This window comes from Hemitrygon akajei, chromosome 21 (genome assembly GCF_048418815.1).
Source record: "Hemitrygon akajei chromosome 21, sHemAka1.3, whole genome shotgun sequence".
NCBI classification, from domain to species: Eukaryota; Metazoa; Chordata; class Chondrichthyes; order Myliobatiformes; family Dasyatidae; genus Hemitrygon; species Hemitrygon akajei.
The window spans coordinates 66,392,702-66,411,302 of NC_133144.1; the positions used below are offsets into that span (position 1 = coordinate 66,392,702).

Genomic DNA, 18,601 nt, shown 5'->3' on the forward strand with positions numbered 1-18,601 from the left:
CAGCCTCAGACTAGGGAAGTCCATTTAGAAAAGAGATGAAGGGAAGCTTATTTAGCCAGAGTGATAAATCAGTGGAATTCATTGCCATGGATGGCTGTGGAGGCCAAGTCATTGGGTATAAAGTGGAGGTTGATAGGTTCATGATTAGTGAGGGCATGAAAGGTTAGGGGAGAAGACAGGAGAATGGGATTGAGAGGGATAATAAATCAGCCAGGCAGGAATTGTGGAGTAGACTTGATGGGTCAAATTGCCTAATTCTGCTCCTATGTCTTATGGTTTTCTTACAAACATGGGGAAGTTTTGTGTTTCTATGCTACATGATGCTATAAGTTTGGCAATGAAGAAGTAATGCATTTTGAAAGGTGGAACAGAGAAACAGAGGGATTTTGGAGGTTAGACCTTCAGCTTTCTGAAGGAAGCAGGTCGGCAAGGTACTTAAGACGACAGATGGACACTTGCCTTTATTGGCAAAGGTGGAGATCCAGATCATCGATCAATGGCATAACCGAGGACAGTCAGCAGAGGATTGTTGTGGGAAGGTAAAGTGTTTGATTAAGTTAGCTGAAGTGTTTGGGGATATAATGAGGGTCAATGAGGGGAAAGGTCAGAATCAGGTTTAATATCACTGATACACATTGCGACGTTGTTTTGTGGCAGTTGTACATTGCAGTACATCATAATAACAAAACCACAAATTAAATAACAAACATTATTTTAGAAAATTAACTAAGTAATGGGAAAAGAGAAAAAAATTACTAAGGTAGTGTTGGTGGGTTCATTGTCCATTCTGTCTCGGTCAACAGAGGCTGTTGTTGAAACATTGAATGTGAGTACCTCCACTCTGATCGTTGTAGTGAGAAGAGGGCATGTCCTGGGTGATGGGGATTCTTAATGATGGATGTTATTCTTTTGAGGCATCGCCTTTAGAAGATTACCTCAATGTTGGGGAAGCCAGTGCCCATGATGAAGCTGGCAGAGTTTACAACTTCCTGCAGATTTTTCTGATCCTCTGTAGCAGCCCCTCCATACCAGAGGGTGATGTGCCCAGTTAGAATGCTCTCCATGGTAATAACCACAAATACTGAGACATGGGCGAATGGATGTGGACATCTGCCCATTGTCAGGTAGGTTTGTGCTGACATGGTTGAACCTCTGTTATGATCCTGAGGTCCCCAGAGATCTCAACATCTGAGTGCAACCTGGATACTTCCGTCAGAGGACACCCTCACCACCGGCATTCCGAACACCTACTCTGCTTTCACTTCCATGCTGAGCAAAATGGTCACTTCCATACTGAATAAAATGGTCACTTCCAGTTACAGGGTCATAAAGAAATACTACGTGGAAACAGGCGCTTCAGCACATCTTGTCCATGCCAAGCAAGTTAGCCATTTAAGCTAGTCCTATCTGCCTGCCTTTGACTCATATCCCTCTAAACCTCTGGTTCCCAACCTGAGTCCACAGAACCCTTGCTTAATGATATTGATCCACAGCATAAAAATGTTGGGAAATCCTGGTCAAAATGTTTCCTATTCATGTACTTGTCCAAATGCATTTCTCTGGTTAAAGAATGCTTTCACATGAAATTCAGTTACTCAGGAAAAAATTTGATTAGCATTGAGGGTGTACTAACACAGTGACTTCAGAAATCTGAAGATGTGTCAAGAATGTCAAGATTGTTTCATGTCATTTCAAGTACACAAGTGCAAAGGGAAACAAAATACTCTGGATCTGATGCAGCACAAACAACACAATAAGGATAAAGAACACAATAATGATGCATAAAAATTACAGTAAATGTAAGTACATAAGATAACAAATGCATAAATAATAGCTTAACGTTGTTACTGAAAGGTGGGTTAAAATCCTAGAGCAGCCTAGGGAAATTCTACTGATTTATTTAGAGATATAGTGGGGAATAGGCCCTTCGGCCCCTTTGAGCTGCCCTGCGCAGCAAACCCCTAACAACCCCTGATTTAACCTCAAACTAATGACTTAGATTATGGATTAAATGGGTTTGTGGCTAAGTTTGCAGATGACACCAAGGTAGATGGAGTAGCAGGAAGTGTTGAAGAAACAGAAAGGTTGCAGAGAGACTTGGTCAGTTTAGGAGAGTGGGCAAAGAAACGGCAGATGAGATACAATGTTGAGAAATGTACGGTTGTACATTTTGGAAGAAGAAATAATCAGGCTGATTATTATTTAGATGGGGAGAAAATTCAAAAATCGGAAGTGCAAAGGGACTTGGGGTCCTTGTACAGGATACCCTAAAGGTTATCCACCAGGTTGGATTGGCAGTAAGGAAGGCGAATGCTATATTGGCATTCATTTCAAGAGGAATAGCATGTAAGAGTAAGGACGTATTGATAAGGCTCTATGGGGCACTGGTGAGACCTCATTTGGAATACTGTGTGCAGTTTTGGGCCCCCTATCTTAGAAGGGATGTACTGATGTTGGAGAGAGTTCAGAGAAGATTTACGAGGATGACTCCTGGAATGCAGGGGCTAACATGAGGAGCGTTTGTCGGCTCTTGGACTGTATTCATTAGAGTATAGAAGAATGAGAGGGGATCTCATAGAAACATTTTGAACGTTGAAAGGGTTGGACAGAGTAAATGTGGAAAGGCTGTTTCCCTTGGTGGGTGAGTCCAGGACAAGAGGCCACAGTCTTAGAAATAGAGGGTACCCATTTAAAACAGAGATGAGGAGAATTTTTTTTAGCCAGAGGGTCGTGGATTTACAGAACTTGTTGCCACATACAGCTGTGGAGGCCCGATCATTGAGGGTGTTTAAGGAGGAGATTGATAGGTATCTAATTTGTCAGGGTAACAAAGGATATGGGGAAAAAGCGGGAAATTGGAGCTAGATGGGAGAATAGTTTAGCTCCTAGTGGAGTAGCGGAGCAGACTCGTTGGGCCAAATGGCCTACTTCTGCTCCTTTGTCTTGTGATCTTGTGTAATCGCAGGGCAATTTACCAATTAATCTACTAACCGGTCAGGTCTTTGGAATGTGGGAGGAAACCATAGCACGTGGAGAAACCCAGGCATTCCACAGGGAGAACAAATAAACTCCTTAAATTCCTGTTTCCCTCTCACACTTTCTTTCCCACCTGCCCATCACCTCCTTCTGGTGCTCTTCCCACTTCCCTTTCTTCCATGGTCTTTTGTCCTTTCTTATCAGCTTCCCCCTCCTCCAGCTCTTTATCTCTTTCACCAATCAACTTCCCAGCTCTTTACTTCATCCCTCCCCCCGCCACTTTCACCCTGACTTCTTCCTCCCCTCCCCCCACCTTCTTAGCCTGACTCCCTTCCCTTTCAGTTCCAGCCTGATGAAGGGCTTCAGTCTGAAACATGGACTGTTTATTTTTTCCCATAGATGCTGCCTGACCTGCTGAGTTTCTGCAGCATTTTGTGTGTTGATCTGTGAAGGGAAATGGAGAGTAGACACTTCAGGGACACAACACGAGTTCCTGCAGCATTTTGTATGTGTTGTTACAGTAGATCCTTCATCTATGTTGCAGCCGCTGTACGGCAACAGCAGCACTACCTGTAGCAGCACAGTGGTGCCCTTGAAACTCCCTATAAGCACATCTCAAGGTCAGCTCACCACCGCCTTCACAAGGGCAACTAGGGGCAGGCAATCGAATACTGACTCAGTCTGTGAAGCCCACACCCCTTGAATGAATAAGGAATTAGAAAACTAAACAGGTAGCCACTGCCCAGTTTATGAATGCACACACAAGATGAGTCACCTGCATCAGCATGAGCAGAATATGTGATGTTTTAAACTCATCAATAAATATCGTCTGCTCTCTAGAGATGGTGAGCAAACACACTGATCATCAGTCACTTGAAAGGATTAAGGTATCAGAAGCTAACATCTGATAGCTCTGGGCCTGTACTCACTGAAGGGTAGAAGAATGAGGGGGGATCTCATTGAAACTTTTTGAATATTGAAAGGTCTAGACAGAGTGAACATGGAGAGGATGTTTCCTGTAGTGGGACAGTCTAAGACCAGAGGGCACAGTCTCAGAATAGAATAGAACTGAGATGAGAAGGAACTTGTTTGGCCAGAGGGTGGGGAATCTGTGGAATTCATTGCCACATGAGGCTTTGGAGGTCTTTGAATATATTTTAAGCAGAAATCAACAGGTTCATGATTTGTCAGGGTATCAAAGATTACGAGGAGAAGGCAGAAGAATGGGGTTGAGGCAGATAATAAATCTGCCATGTTAGATTGGCAGTACAGACACGATGGGCTGAATGGCCTAATTCTGCTCCTATGTCTTATGGCCTTAAAGACATGGTCCAAACATTGACTTAAAATTCTTGCTGTTGCTGCAGCATCTCAATTCTCTCTCTGCAAAACTGGGGTAGGGAGTCAGAAAGATTCTCAGCAAAATATCATCATGCAAAGAATTGAAATGATTTTTTCTTGGCAAAATCTGCCCTGCCATAAAATGCTACAGCTTAAAACAAAAGAGATTTAAAGCAAACAATAGTTGATAACAGCAATGTTCTCTGTATTTGAACTTGCATGTCCTCACTGCTCCCATGCTTGCTTCTCATGGGTACCAGCTCTATCATGGGCACTAGCCTCCCCACTACTGAGGACATCATCAAAAATCAATGCCTCATGAAGGTGGCATTCATCATGAAAGACCCTCACCATCCAGGACATGCCCTCTTCTTACTACTACCATTGGAAGGAGGAACAGGAGCCACAAAACACACTCGCAACGTTTCAGGAACAGCTTCTTCCCCTCTGCCATCAGATTTGTGAATGGTCCATGAACCCATGAACATTACCTCACCATTTTTACTCTCTTTTATATATTTCCTGTTGTAATTATAATTTATTTTATGTGTTGCACTGTACTGCTGCCACAAAACAATAAATTTTACAATATGTCAGTGATAATAAAACTGGTTCTGATTCTGAATATGTGGCCAATGCACATTGTGTTTCCATGTGACATGGAAAGAAGCCATTCAGTCCATCAAGCAAATCTATTGTTTATTGCACAGAAACCTAATCTCTCACACATACACAGAAACATCCCTCACCCATCCAAGTCAACTCTGCCATGGATAATCCCAAGCCCGACTGTAAACAGAGGAGAGTTGGGCATTCGGCAGCAACCCCATCCCGAAAAAATCCAGTGCTACAGAAACAGCAACAAAGGCTCCAAAGAGCTCATCCCTGGGAGAGGAAGGACCATTGCCTAGAAGAGGTCTGAGGTTGTGTGGTGAAGGTAGAAGCCACTGGGCCGATCTACCTTCCACTGGCCCAGGACAGAGGACACTGATGAGGTGCTGTTGGCAGCCTATGCCCCAGTAGGAGTGACAGGCTTAAGAAGAAGATCCCTGGATATCTACCTACACAAGGGGCAGTTTACAGGAGCTAGCTCACCATCAACAAGGACTTTTTTGAGATGTGGGAGGAAGCTTACTTAGTCATTGTGCAGTGAGCACCAGAGGTATGGTTTGAACCTGTGTTACTGGAGCGATAAACAAACCAGGAACTCGGCATGTGGGTCAAGTAGCATCTGTGGGAAGAAAGGCATTTGAGTGGAAACCCTGTATTAACACTCGTTTATCTGTGCTGTTGTCCTTATGGATCCTTGGACACGTGCACCATGCCCCTCTGCTCCGCACTACTCCCTCAGGTTCTACCATTCACTGTGTATATTCTAGCCTTATTAGCTCTTCCAAAAAGAACCAGCTTGCATTTTTCTGGATTACATTCCTCGACTATAGCAAAGTAGCCATGGTATCTGCGGCTGAGTGTTCCCCTCAGTGGAGTGGACAGGGAATATTCCCCAGGATGATAGCATTCCCCTTGTGTAGGTAGGTAACCAGAGATCTTCTTCTTCTTAAGCCTATCACTCCCACTGGGGCATAGTCTGCCAACAGCACCTCCTGGTTTAACCCCTCCGACAGGCTCTATGTGATCATTCCTGATGTGAAAATTCTCTCACCCTGACCTCCACCAGTTAGTGTAACTGAGCTCTTGTGAACTGGGTGAAGTGTGTGTGTGTGTGTGTGTGTGTGTGTGTGTGTGTGTGTGTGTGTGTGTGTGTGTGTGTGTGTGTGTGTGTGTGTGTGTGTGTATGAGTGTGTGTGTGTGTGTGTGTGTGTGTGTGTGTATGTCTGTGTATGTGTGTGTGTGTGTGTGTGTATGTCTGTGTATGAGTGTGTGTGTGTGTGTGTGTGTGTGTGTGTGTGTGTGTGAGATTTCACCTGTGTAGTTGGTGTCTGGACTTGCCAGTGGTCTGCAGGAATGTGGTGTGTCTATGCTGTATGCATTGAGTATATGGGGCATATATGTGTGGTGTATATGGTGTGTATGTGTGTATGAGACTACGTGTTGCGTGTATGCACGTGTGTGTGTGTGTCTATGGGTCTGTGTGTGGCGTGTGTAGTTGTACATTTGTGTGACTTGGGAAGAACAGAGAACTATTCAGTTTCTAAAATCAGCTGCACTTTCTGCTAAATTGCATGCAGAATTATAGCCAATTTGAACCACTTTGTCATTTAATCTCACACTTGGAAGCACAGGTCTCGGCCAGTAAACACACCCACACAAACCCAGCTTCCTGCTCAGATCTTGCAAGAAGTGTATCAACATGTTGAGTTGGAGTGAATAATGAACGCGTATCACCCCAACCTGGTTTGTTTAATTTAACCAACTTGCACTTTCAAACTGAAAATTTAGTTATGTAGATACTCAGTCCACCTTCAGTAATTCATGAATTATTTTAGATTAAAAAGACAATAAAATAAACGTACAACCCTGTCTCCAAGTGATTTTTACTAGGAAATATTCCGAGAGTTCAAAATCCGAAATGCAAGTACTTTTATATTTTTGGATTTTTTTTCCCCATTTAAAATTTTTTGGAGATGTTGCAGAAAGTATCATTTAAATACAGGTCTATTTACACACGGGTACCAGTATTGCCCAAAAAAGTTTAAAATGAACCCATTTGGAAATCATTACCTGATGGATGGTTGCCCTTGGTTTGATGGGTCGATCCGATCTCCTGCTATAAAGAACGCAGTTATTAAACAGGTAGCCACAGAGGCTAGCGGATGTAATTACAGTATACACTAACTGAATCGCTGTTTCAAGCTAACATCAGATCCAACTTTAAAGATTCAAAACAGTTTAAAGCATCCGAATTAGAACCGAAGCAATAATAATGATAAAGACTGTTACATGCATGGTTAATATTTTGTTTACATTATAAATTATGGAAAGTTTGCAGATGAAACTAATCTCTAAAAGTATGAAAGAAACACTGACATTACCTCAGCTCCCGCCGGGATAAAATAAAGCAATGCCCAGACAGCAACAGACAACACCATCCTGCAGTCACATCCTAGTCTGTGTCCACCCTCTTAAATCTGCCGGGATCTGAAGCGAGCGAGGGGGAAGGCAGGCGCGTCCCGAGATCGGAGACCTGGTTAGGACCTGCAGTTTGAGTGGGAGCCGAGTGAACGCGGCGGGACCCGCCTACAGAGGGAGATCATCACACTACACAACATTTATCTCCGCACATCGGCACATTTCATCACGCCCCTTTGGGCACGATCGCACGGCTACACGTCTCCACTCCGGGTTTAAAAACTCGCCCCGGACGGGTGCCAAGTCTCGCAGTGATTCATGTGTCCCTTGGACCCGGAGCAGAAATCTGTCAGAGCAGCTCCACGTCAAAACGTGAATAACTTCTGCCGATCTGTTCAGTGCAAGCAGACAAATTGTCTTTTATTGTCTCTCAAAGTAACTCCCACATATAATTAATATTAATACAAAATATAGGAGCTAAAATTAAACCGCTTCAAACCTGGAGACTGATGTGTCATTCATTAAGATCGGGGCTAATCTCATTATAACAAACCGTGCTGGTGAGGCTTCGCTCAGCGTGTTGTCGGCAGTTTTCAACATTGTTTAATGTCATTCCCAGTACACAAGAACAAAATAATTGTTACTCTGGATCCGATGAAGCATAAAAAACATTTATTGTGTTTTTAACACAATAATAATAAATGCACAATAAGTATAAATACACAAGATAAGTATATACACCGATTGACTGCATGTCCATAAAGTGACACTAGGCACAGGAGAGCCTGTCAATAAGGTGACTGAGAGGAAATGGTTGGGGGTGTAGGGTAGTAGGTGGAGATGCTAAGTAGCCTCCTCCCTGATGGGAGTGAGATAACGTCCATGAGCAGGATGGGTGGAATCCTTTAGCACCTTACTGGTCCTTTCTTCCATCACCTTTCTGTATATATATCATTGATAGGGACTAGGTTGGTGTTGGTGACGCATTGGTTGTCCTGTTACAGAAAAGATGTTATTAAATTAGAAAGAGTGCAGAAAAGATTTGACAGGGTGTTGCCTGGAGAGGTTGCACAGATTACAACTATCTGGAATGTAGGAGATGGAAGGGTAACCTGTCTCTTACAGTCAAAGCCCTGCCCACCATTGAGTACATTTACAAGGAGCGCTGTCACAAGAAAACAGCCTCCATCGTGAAGGACCCCACCGTCTAGGCTATGCTCTCTTCTTGCTACTACGATCAGGAAGGAGGTACAGCAGCTTCAGGTCCCCCACACCAGGCTCAGGAACAGTTATTACCCTTCAACCATCAGGCTCCTGAACCGGTGTGGATAACTTCACTCACCTCAACATGGACTGATTCCACAACTCACTCTCGAGGACTTTACAACTCAGTATAATTTATTTTTTTACTTGCACAATTTGTCTTTTTGCACATTAGTTATTTGTCAGTCCTTTTTCATAAATCCTATTGTATTTCTTTATTTTCCTGCAAATGCCTACAAGAAAAGGAATCTCTAGATAGTATATAACAACATATATGTACTTTGACAATAAATTCACCTTGACTTTGAGAGATGTATGAGATCATGAGGAGCATAGAGAGCATGAAAGCACAATCACATTTGCCGGGGAGGGGGGGCTGAAAACAAGAAGGTATGGGTTTTCCATCTGTGGGGAGAGATTTAAAAGGGGCACCAGGGGTAGTTTCCTCGTACAGGGTGGCATCTCTTTGGAATAATCTGTCTGAGATAGTGGTGAGGTGGGCGTAATTGCAAAGCTTAAAAGCCATCTCGTTAAGGATGTGGATAGGAGGGGTTTAGGAGGCAACAGGCCAGACGTGGGCAAATGGGACAAGCTGGCAGGGCAACAGAGTCGCACGGATGAGCTGAGCTGATGGGCACGTTTCCATGCTGGATGACTGACTATCACCTCATTCCAGTCAACTCCCAGTAATGCTCCACCACATGAAAATCAAAGATCTACTGACTTTGACTTTAAAAACAGTCGAAGATTCTGCTTCCCTGTCATTTGCAGGAAGAGAGTTGCACTGATTTTAAACGGTAAAGAAAATAACCTCATCTGCTTTGAATGGCTGACTCCTTGTTCTTGTACAGTGATTTCTAGTCCAATGTTCTCTGCAAGCAAAATATTCTCTCTACATCCTTCTTGTCAAAACCCCCAAGGACCTTGGGCATTTCTGTCGATGTATCTCTCACTCAAGTACATGGATGTGAAATGTTGAGAGGGATCTGGGTCTAGTTTAGATGGACCTGAAGTCATGGAACACTACAGCATGGGAACAGGCCTTTCAGCCCATCTAGTCTGTGCCAGCCTAGACCCACCCACCTACACCTGGGCCATAGTCCTCCATACCTCTCTCATCATGCACTTATCCAAACTTGTGTTAAATGTTGCAGTTGAACCCAGATCTATTCTGCACTCTGGGGAATAAAGCCTTGAACTATTATTCATTCGCTACAACTCAGATGCTCAATTCCTGGCATCATCCTTGTAATTTTTCTCTGCACTCTTTCAAACTTATTGATAGTGTTCCTGTAGATGACCAAAACTGCACACAATACTCAAACTCTGGCCTCACCGGCATCTTGTGTCACTTCAACATAAGATCCTAACTCCCATACTCAGTGCCATGATTTATGAAGGCCAACATGTCAAAAGCTCTCTTTACAACCCTATTTACCTGTGATGCTACTTTGAATCTTGGTTGGCATGGATGAGGTGGGCCAAAGGGACTGTTTCTGCTCATTGAAGCTTTGTGGATAACAGAGGTGAAAATCTGCTTTCTGTCCTTCCTGAAATGCCACCTCACCAATGCTCTACACAACGGTACACAACTATACAACATTTGTATTCAATTCCTCTCACAAAAAAGATAAAATTTTCTTAACTTTCTCATAGAAACAAAGAGTTATACAGAATGAAACAGGCCATTCAGTCCATCTGTTCTATACAGAACAAAATGTCCAACCTAGCTATTCCCATCTGACAGCATTTGGTCCAAAACCATCTGAACCTTTCCAATCCAAGTACCTGTCCAATTGTCTTTTAAACACTGTTGTTGTAGCTGCCTCTAAAAACCAATATCACATGGAGACTGCCCTCTGTGTAATGAGACTACCCAGCAAGAAATTATTAAATATTTTCCTGCTCACTTTAAACCTATACCTACTATTTCTTTCTTTCACAAGAATGATTCTGGGAATAAAAGGGTTAATGTACGAGGAGCATTTGATGGCTCTGGGCCTGTACTGGCAGGAGTTCATTGAAACCTATTGAATATTGAAAGTCGTAGATAGAGTAGATGAGGTGAGGATGTTTTCTATAGTGGGGAGTCTAGGAACAGAGGGCATAGCCTCAGAATAGGGGGACATCCCTATAGAACAGAGGTGAGGAGGAATTTCTATAACCATGAGGTGGTGAACCTGTGGAATTCAAATCATTGGGTATATTTAGAGTGGGGGTTGATAGGTTCTTGATTAGTCAGGGCATCAAAGATTAAGGGGAGAGGCAGGAAAAAAGGGTATTAAATCAGCCATGATGGAATGGCAGATTGGACTCGATGGGCTGAATGTCTTAATTCTGCTCCTATACTGTATGGTCTATGGTCTTCCTGACTCACTAACTCTGGTGAAAAGACTGATTTGATTCACCCTATATATGTTTCTCATGATTTTATACCCTTCAAAATGAAAGAAGAATGGAAGGCTATGTGGGAGGGCAGGGTTAGATTGCTCTTAAGAGTAGGATAAAGGGTAGCACAACATCCTGGGCCAAAAGGCCTGTACTTTTCTATGTTCTTAATACTTGCTGTGCTTACATACTAGTCCTTGACTGCCCACTGACTCCCAGATCTACACCTCAAAGCACTGCCATCTCTCACTATTTAGATTTTTGATGAATTGCCTGTTCTGCCAAAAAGGATGATTTCACACTTTCAAACTTCATGCCTCATTTGCGGAATCTTTGCTGACTCACCGAATCTATCAGTATCCTTTTGTCTCACAATTCACTTTCCCATCTTCCTTTGTGCCATCACCAAAGACTGACCGTAAGACATAGGGGAAATAGGCCACTCGGCCCTTTGAGTTTGTTCCACAACCATGCTTTATACTTTCTCAAGTTCTTTTGTTTCAGTTGACTATATCCATGTATGCTTGAATTTGAACTTGAATTCTTCCAACTCACATAAACTGTAGAGGCACCAGCAGATATCCTTGTGGTGTATCAGTCATTGCAGCTTTCCAACCAAAAACTTAATTTTCATCGCTCTAAAATTCCTCTGTGGGTGATATGCTTCACAGCACTAACAATCACAGTTCAATTCCTGCTAGTGTCTGTACATTCTCCCTATGACAACATGGGTTTCGTCCTGCATTCAAAAGACACACGTAATGGGGTTAGTATGTTTTGGGAATGCTATGTTGATGCCAGAAGCATGGGAACACTTGTGGGTTGCCCCAGCACATCCTCAGACTGAGTTGGCTGTTGAAGAAAAACGTCACGTTTCACTATAGGTTTCAATGTACATGTGATAAATAATCTTTATCTTTTATTTTGTCTCCAACTCCATAGCCTTTTTCAGTCCTAAAATCTCCAATAACCTGTACTCCTCCAATTCTGAACTCCTGTCTATTTTCACTACAGTCTGCCATCACTTCAGCTCTTCAATCTAGAAATTTGTTCCTTGTCATCTTCCACAAAGCCTAACTTCTTGGTCAAGCTGTTGGTTATTGACCCTAGTATTTGCTTATGTGAGTCAGGGCCAAATGTTCTCTTTTTTACCAGGTTGAAGCTGTATTGGAGGCCTAAATTGGAGTATTGTGTTCAGTCTGGCCACCTACCTACAGGAAATATATCAATAAGATTAAAAGAGTACAGAGAAAATTTACAAAGATGTCAGGATGTGAGGACCTGGGTAGTAGGGATAGATTGAATAGGATAGGAATTTATTCTGTGTAGGAGAATGAGGGGAGATTTGAAAGAGTATACAAAATTATGAGGGGTATATACAGAGTAAATGCAAGAAGCTTTTTCCATTGAGGTTGGGTGGGACTCAACTAGAGGTCATGGGTTAAGGGTAAAAGGTGAAAAGTTTTAAGGGGAACATGAGGGAACACTTTTTTGCACACAGTGAGGAATAGAAGAAGAGGGAAGTGGGGTTAGGGAGAAATTACCAGAAGAAGAAATCAATGTTCATGCAATTAGGTTGGAGGCTACCCAGATGGAATATAGTCCTCCTTCCTTTCCAGGTTCTGAAGAAGGACCTCACCCTTAAATATCGACTGTTTATTCACTTCCATAGATGCTGCCTGACCTGCTGAGTTCCTCCAGCATGTTGTGTGTGTTGCCTTTTCCACTGAAATTGGGTGAAACTGGAACTGGAGGTTACAGGTTAAGTGTGAAAGGTGAAAAATTTAAGGGGAACATCTTCATCTCAAAGAGTGGTGAGAGTGTGAATGACTTGCCAGCAGAAGTGATCGATGCGGTGTTGATTGGATAAATGCACGAATGGGAGCAGTATGGAGAGCTGTGATCTGGGTGCAGATTGATGGGACTGGGCAGAATAATAGCTTGACATGGGCTAGATGGATTTCTACAGAAGTATAACATCTCTCAAAGTGTGATATAATTGCCTGTTGCTGCTTATCCAGCTTCACCTTCAATGTATTCTGCTCTTACTCATGATCACTCCGGGTGGTAGTGAGTTCCATGTTCTCAGCTCAACCTCTTCTCAATAGGTTCAAATTTTTCTCTTACCCACTTAAGTTGGTAACTCCCTGTTCATGCCTTCAAATGTTTTATAATGCTGCATCTTTTTCATTAGATCCCCGTCAACCTTGCCCTTTCAGCATCGAAGAAAAGGAAGTAGAAAGAAACCAAGTTTCTGTCCTTCTATTTTTCAATATTTTTCCTTCTAATTTCTCACATTTGTGAGCATGGCAGTAGGGACCAACATTTAATGCCAGGTACAAAGATGACAAAACATGTAAACAAAATGCAATTTTTGTCCAATTTTTAAAATACTAATGACATAAAATTAAGAGTATCTCATGGCTCGGATGGCAAGAGGAAATCCACCCAGTTGAACACAAACAAGATCAAACATCAGCAGGCAACTTCCACCCCTTTCTATATATAGTGTAGATTTTTGTTAAACATTCTGGTTTCTTTCTGCAGTATGCTCTCACTAATTGCATCCTCTTGTTTCACTGCCAAATTCACCCAACACAGGAAAGGATAGAGACAATACTCCTGAATAGCTTGTTCATCAGGCTTTGTTCAGAGTAAATTTATTATCAAAGTACATATATGTCACCATATACAACCCTGAGATTCATTTTCTTGTGGACATACTTAATAAATCCAGTAACCATATGAAAGACCCCACCAACAGGGGGGACAACCAATGTGCAAAGGACAATAAACTGCACAAATACAAACAAAAGAAAATAAATAAATCAATAAGCAGTAAATATCAAGAATATGAGATGAGAGTCCTTGAAAATGAGTTCATAGTTTGTGGGAACAGTTCAGTGATGGGGCAAGCAAAGAAATCCCCTCTGGTTCAAAAGCTTAATGCTTGTAGGGTAATAATTACAGAAACATAGAAAACCTACAGCACAATACAGGCTCTTCGGCCCACAAAGTTGAGCCGAATATGCCCATACCTTAGAAATTACTAGGCTTACCTATAGCCCTCTATAGGTAATAATTGCTCCAGAATCTGGTGGTGTGAATCCTGAGGCTCCTGTACCTTCTTCCTGATGGCAGTAGTGAAAAGAGATCACGAGTGGTGTCCCTGATGATGGATGCTACTTCCCTGTGTAGATGTGCTTGATGGTGGAGAAGGCTTTAGCTATGTTGGACTGGGTCATATCCACTACTTTTGTAGAATTTTCTGTTCAAGGGCTGCAGTTGTACAGCTCCTCCATCTGGGTTTTACAGCTGAGTAGGGTTTGCACATACTTATTAAGCTAACATGGGTTTCCTCAGAGTGCTCTGGATTCCTCTCACATTCCAAAGAACTTGCTGTTCATTTGGATTTCTGTAACATCACACCCTCCTGTATTTGGGTGAACAGACAACTGGAAGGTGTCAATGAGTAATGTGTAAGTGTATAAGCTGCAGGGAAATAAGTGGAGGTTGGGCTGAGCACTGGCATAGATTCAATGGGTTGGATGGCCTCCTTTATGTCATTAGAAACCTGAGCAAAACAACAGGCAGCAGTGCTCTCTGGAATCAACCTTTTTGCTATAGAATTTAGATAAAGGTCTGCATGTTAAAATTTCCGAATGACATAAACAGGAACGTGTTAGGCACTTACGAGAGTGTAACATGAAGGACTTTGGGGAATCTGTCAGAAATGCCTTACTTGGATCCAGCACACATCATGCAATTCTAACTTCGATCTACATACACAGTACATCCAATTAACTATATACCAGCATACTGCTGTGGTGTAGAAAAGTGTGACAATCAATAACACAAAGGACTCAGGAAAAGATGACCAAATTAACTACTTTTGTGAAGTTAGCAGAATTAAGATGGAAAGCAAACAGCGTAAATCTTCTTTAAAATTATGCCACAGAATCTTTTATATCTTTCAGGATGATCCCTCAAAAGGTGGCAGGCTCCAATGGAGTACTTGATGAAGCTCTGAAAGCTTGTGCCAACTGGTGGGGGCACTCAAGGACGTTTTCAACCTCTTACCGCCACGGTCGGAAGTTCCCGTTTCAAAAGAGCAAGTTATACCAGTGCCCAAGAAGAATAGTGAGCTGCCTTAATGACTATCGCGCAGTAGCACTCACATCTACAGAAATGAAATGCTTTGAGAGGTTGGTCATGGCTAGAATCAATTCCTGCCTCAGCAACAACCTGGATACACTGCAATTTGCCTATCGCCACAATGGGTTTACGGCAAACGCAATTTCAATGACTCCAACCGGCTGTAGATCACCTGGACAAAACGAACACCTATGTCAGGATGCTGTTCCTCGACTATAGTTCAGTGTTTAACACCATCATTCCCACAGATCTGATTGAAAAGCGACAGAACCTGGGCCTCTGAACCTCCCTCTGCAATTGGATCCTTGACTTCCTAACTGGAAGACCACAGTCTGTACAGATTGGCAATAATATCTCCTCGCTAACAATCAACATTGGTGCACCTCTGGGACGTGTGCTTAGCCCACTGTTCTACTCTCTCTATACCCATGACTGTGTGGCTAGGCATAGCTCAAATGCTATCTATAAATTTGCTGATACCATTGTTGGTAGAATCTAATAGACGAGAGTGAGATATACCAACTAGTTGATTGATGTTGCAGCAACAACCTGGCACTCAGCATCAGCTAGACCAAAGAGCTGATTGTGGACTTCAGGAAGGGTAAGATGAGCCGACATGAACCAATCCTCACAGAGGGATCAGAAGAGTAGAGAGTGAATAGTTTTAAGTTCCTGCATGTCAAGATCTCTGTGGATTTAACCTGGTCCCAACATATCGATGCATCTATAAAGAAGGCAAAACAGCAGCTATATTTCATTAGAAGTTTGAAGAGGTTGGTTTGTTACACAAAAGGGGTACTGTGGAGAGCATTCTGACAGGCTGCCTCACTGTCTGGTATAGGGGGGTTGGGGTCTATTGCACAGGATTGAAAGAAGCTACGAAAAGTTGTTAGTCAGCTCTATCTTGGGTACTATCTGAAGGCAGAGTCAGTGATTCTGGAACAGTTCTTCCCCTCTGCCATCTGATTCTTAAATGGTCATTAAACCCATGCATGCTATCTCACTTTTTTATATAATTTGTTTTTGCACTATCTTTAATTATTCAATACACACACACACATATATATCTCTCCACATTTACTGTAATTGACATTTTTTTTCTATATTATCATGTATTACATTGTACTGCTACCACCAGGTTAACAAATTTTACAACATATGCCAATGATATTAAACCTAATTCTGATCGTGATATATCTGTTCTACTCTCTCTACACTCACCACTGTGTGGCTAGGTACAGCTCAAACGCCATCTACGAATTTGCTGATGACGCAATTATTGGCAGAATTTCAAGCGTACAGGAGAGAGATAGATCGGCTGGTTGAGGGTTGTTGCAACAACAGCCGCCCTCAATGTCAGCAAGACCAAGGAATTGATTGTGAATTTTCGGATGAGGAAGTCACGAGAACACACACCAGTCCTCATTGAAGGGTCAGCAGTGGAAAAGGGGGAACAGCTTCAGATTCCTGAGCATCAATAACTTGGAGGATTTATCCTGGGCCCAACACACAAATGCAATCACAAAAAAGGCATGGCAGCAGCTCTATTTTGTTTGGAATTTGAGGAAATTCTGTAAGTCATCACGAACTGCTCAATACCTTCTATTTTAATCATCAATAGTCTGCAACTATCTGATGACCATTGAAATTGCAACTCCCAAAACAGGTTCTTTCACAGATCATAATTCCCTTTACTCAAAAGTGGAAGATCTGGGTTTGATGAATGAATTTGTTTAGAAGCATAACTTTCATTTCTACATTTGTTCAGAGGAGGAGGCAGCATCGGTGGAAAGATCAACAGTTAGTGTCTACGAGTACCATTTTATTAGGTACCTCAGACACCGAATAAAATGGCCACTGAGTGGTTTGTGGTCTCTTGCTGCTGAAGACCCTCCACTTTAAGGTTCAATCTGTTGTGTATTCAGAGATGCTCTTCTACACACCACTTACGGAACATGTGGTATTTTGAGTTACTGCCACCTTCCTGTCAGCTTGAAACTGACCGGCCATTCTTCTCTGACCTCTCTAATTAACAAGGCAATTTCTCCCATAGAACTGCCGCTCCCTGGATGTCTTTTTTCAGGTCATTCCCTGTAAACTCTAGAGATTGTTGTGTGTGTGGAAATCCCAAGAGATCAGCAGTTTCTGAGATACTCAAACCACCCCATCTGACACGGTCAAAATCATTTAGATCACATTTCTTCCTCATTCTGTTTGATCTGAATAACAACTGAACCTCTTGACCACAAATGTATGCTTTTATGCATGTAATTGCTGCCACATGATTAGCTGATTAGATATTTGCATTAACGATGTGTACATGTGCCCCTAATAAAATAGCCACTGAGTATAAATCAGTTTGACCTGAACACCTTGCCTGGGCATTTTGAAAGGCAGGCAGAAGTCAAGTATATGTGGTGGGTCTGGAATCACAGTCTGAACTGAACTGAATATTAATGAACCAATGAATCTGGTATCAGCATTGTTTAAAGCTTAGCTCCCCAAATTTACTTGGACAGACTCTAGGTTTTTGGCACAGCAACATTTCCGCAAATGCCAGCATACTTCAGTTGCTTGATACCTTGATGGTAAGGAAGGTGAAAATGTGCAAAGTGGTTTGGATGGAATATCCCAGCAAAGAGATTCTGATTAGCTAATGAGACATAAGTGGGTGTGAACAAGGACAGAGTAACATCAGTCTCGATAATTCTTATGCATCCTTACACAAAGATCAAGAGACACAGGAGCCAAATTATGCCATTTGGTCCATTGAGTCTGCTCCACCATGGATTAGGAGAATGGTCAACGAAGAGGCACATGGAATACTGAAGTGTATTGTCATGTACTTTGGTAGAAAGAGTAAAGGTATAGACTATTTTCTAAAAAGGATTAGCATACAAAGAACATTTGATAGCTCTGGGCCTGTACTCACTGGGATTTAGAAGAATGAGAGGGATTTTATTGAAACCTACTAAACATTGAAAGGTCCAGATAAAGCAGATGTGGAGAGGATGCTTCCTGTGGTGAGGGAGTCTAGGACCAGAGGCACAGCCTCAGAATAGAAGGCTGAAATGATTCCTCAGAGGAGGAATTTCTTTAGCCAGAAGGTGGTAAATCTGTGTAATTCATTGCCACAGATAGCTGTGGAGGCCAAGTCATTTAAAGCGTGGATAGAAAGGTTCTTGATGAGTAGGGGTGTCAAAGGTTATGGGGCGAAGGCAGGAGAATGTGTTGAAAAGGATAATAAATCAGCCATGATGGAATGGCAGAGAACACTCGATGAGTGGAATGGCTTAATTCTGCTCTTATATCTTATAGTCTTATGGCTGATTTACCTTCCCTCACAACACTATTCTTCAGTCCTCTGTCAGTTTCTACCCCGCTATTATAAAACTACTGAATGCTTATCCAGTACAATCAGATAAGATAGTTGACCTCACAACTACAT

At 42.4% G+C, this 18,601-nt stretch overlaps 1 protein-coding gene across 6 annotated transcripts in view; it reads right to left on the reverse strand.

Moving 5' to 3' along the window:
* Positions 1–18,573, reverse strand: part of LOC140714393 (neurotrypsin) — a 68,365-nt gene extending 49,792 nt beyond the window's left edge. The window contains exons 1-3 of one of the 6 annotated variants that reach the window (XM_073025640.1): positions 7,847–8,003; positions 7,311–7,738; positions 7,000–7,045 (exon numbers count right to left, since the gene is read on the reverse strand). In XM_073025640.1, coding sequence (XP_072881741.1) covers positions 7,000–7,045; positions 7,311–7,367 — 103 coding nt within the window. In that variant the 5' untranslated portion in view covers positions 7,368–7,738; positions 7,847–8,003. Of the gene's footprint in view, positions 1–6,999; positions 7,046–7,310 lie in introns of all 6 variants that reach the window. The other 5 variants (XM_073025639.1, XM_073025644.1, XM_073025643.1 and 2 more) reach the window with 5 other exon arrangements.
* Positions 18,574–18,601: the final 28 nt, after the last annotated feature.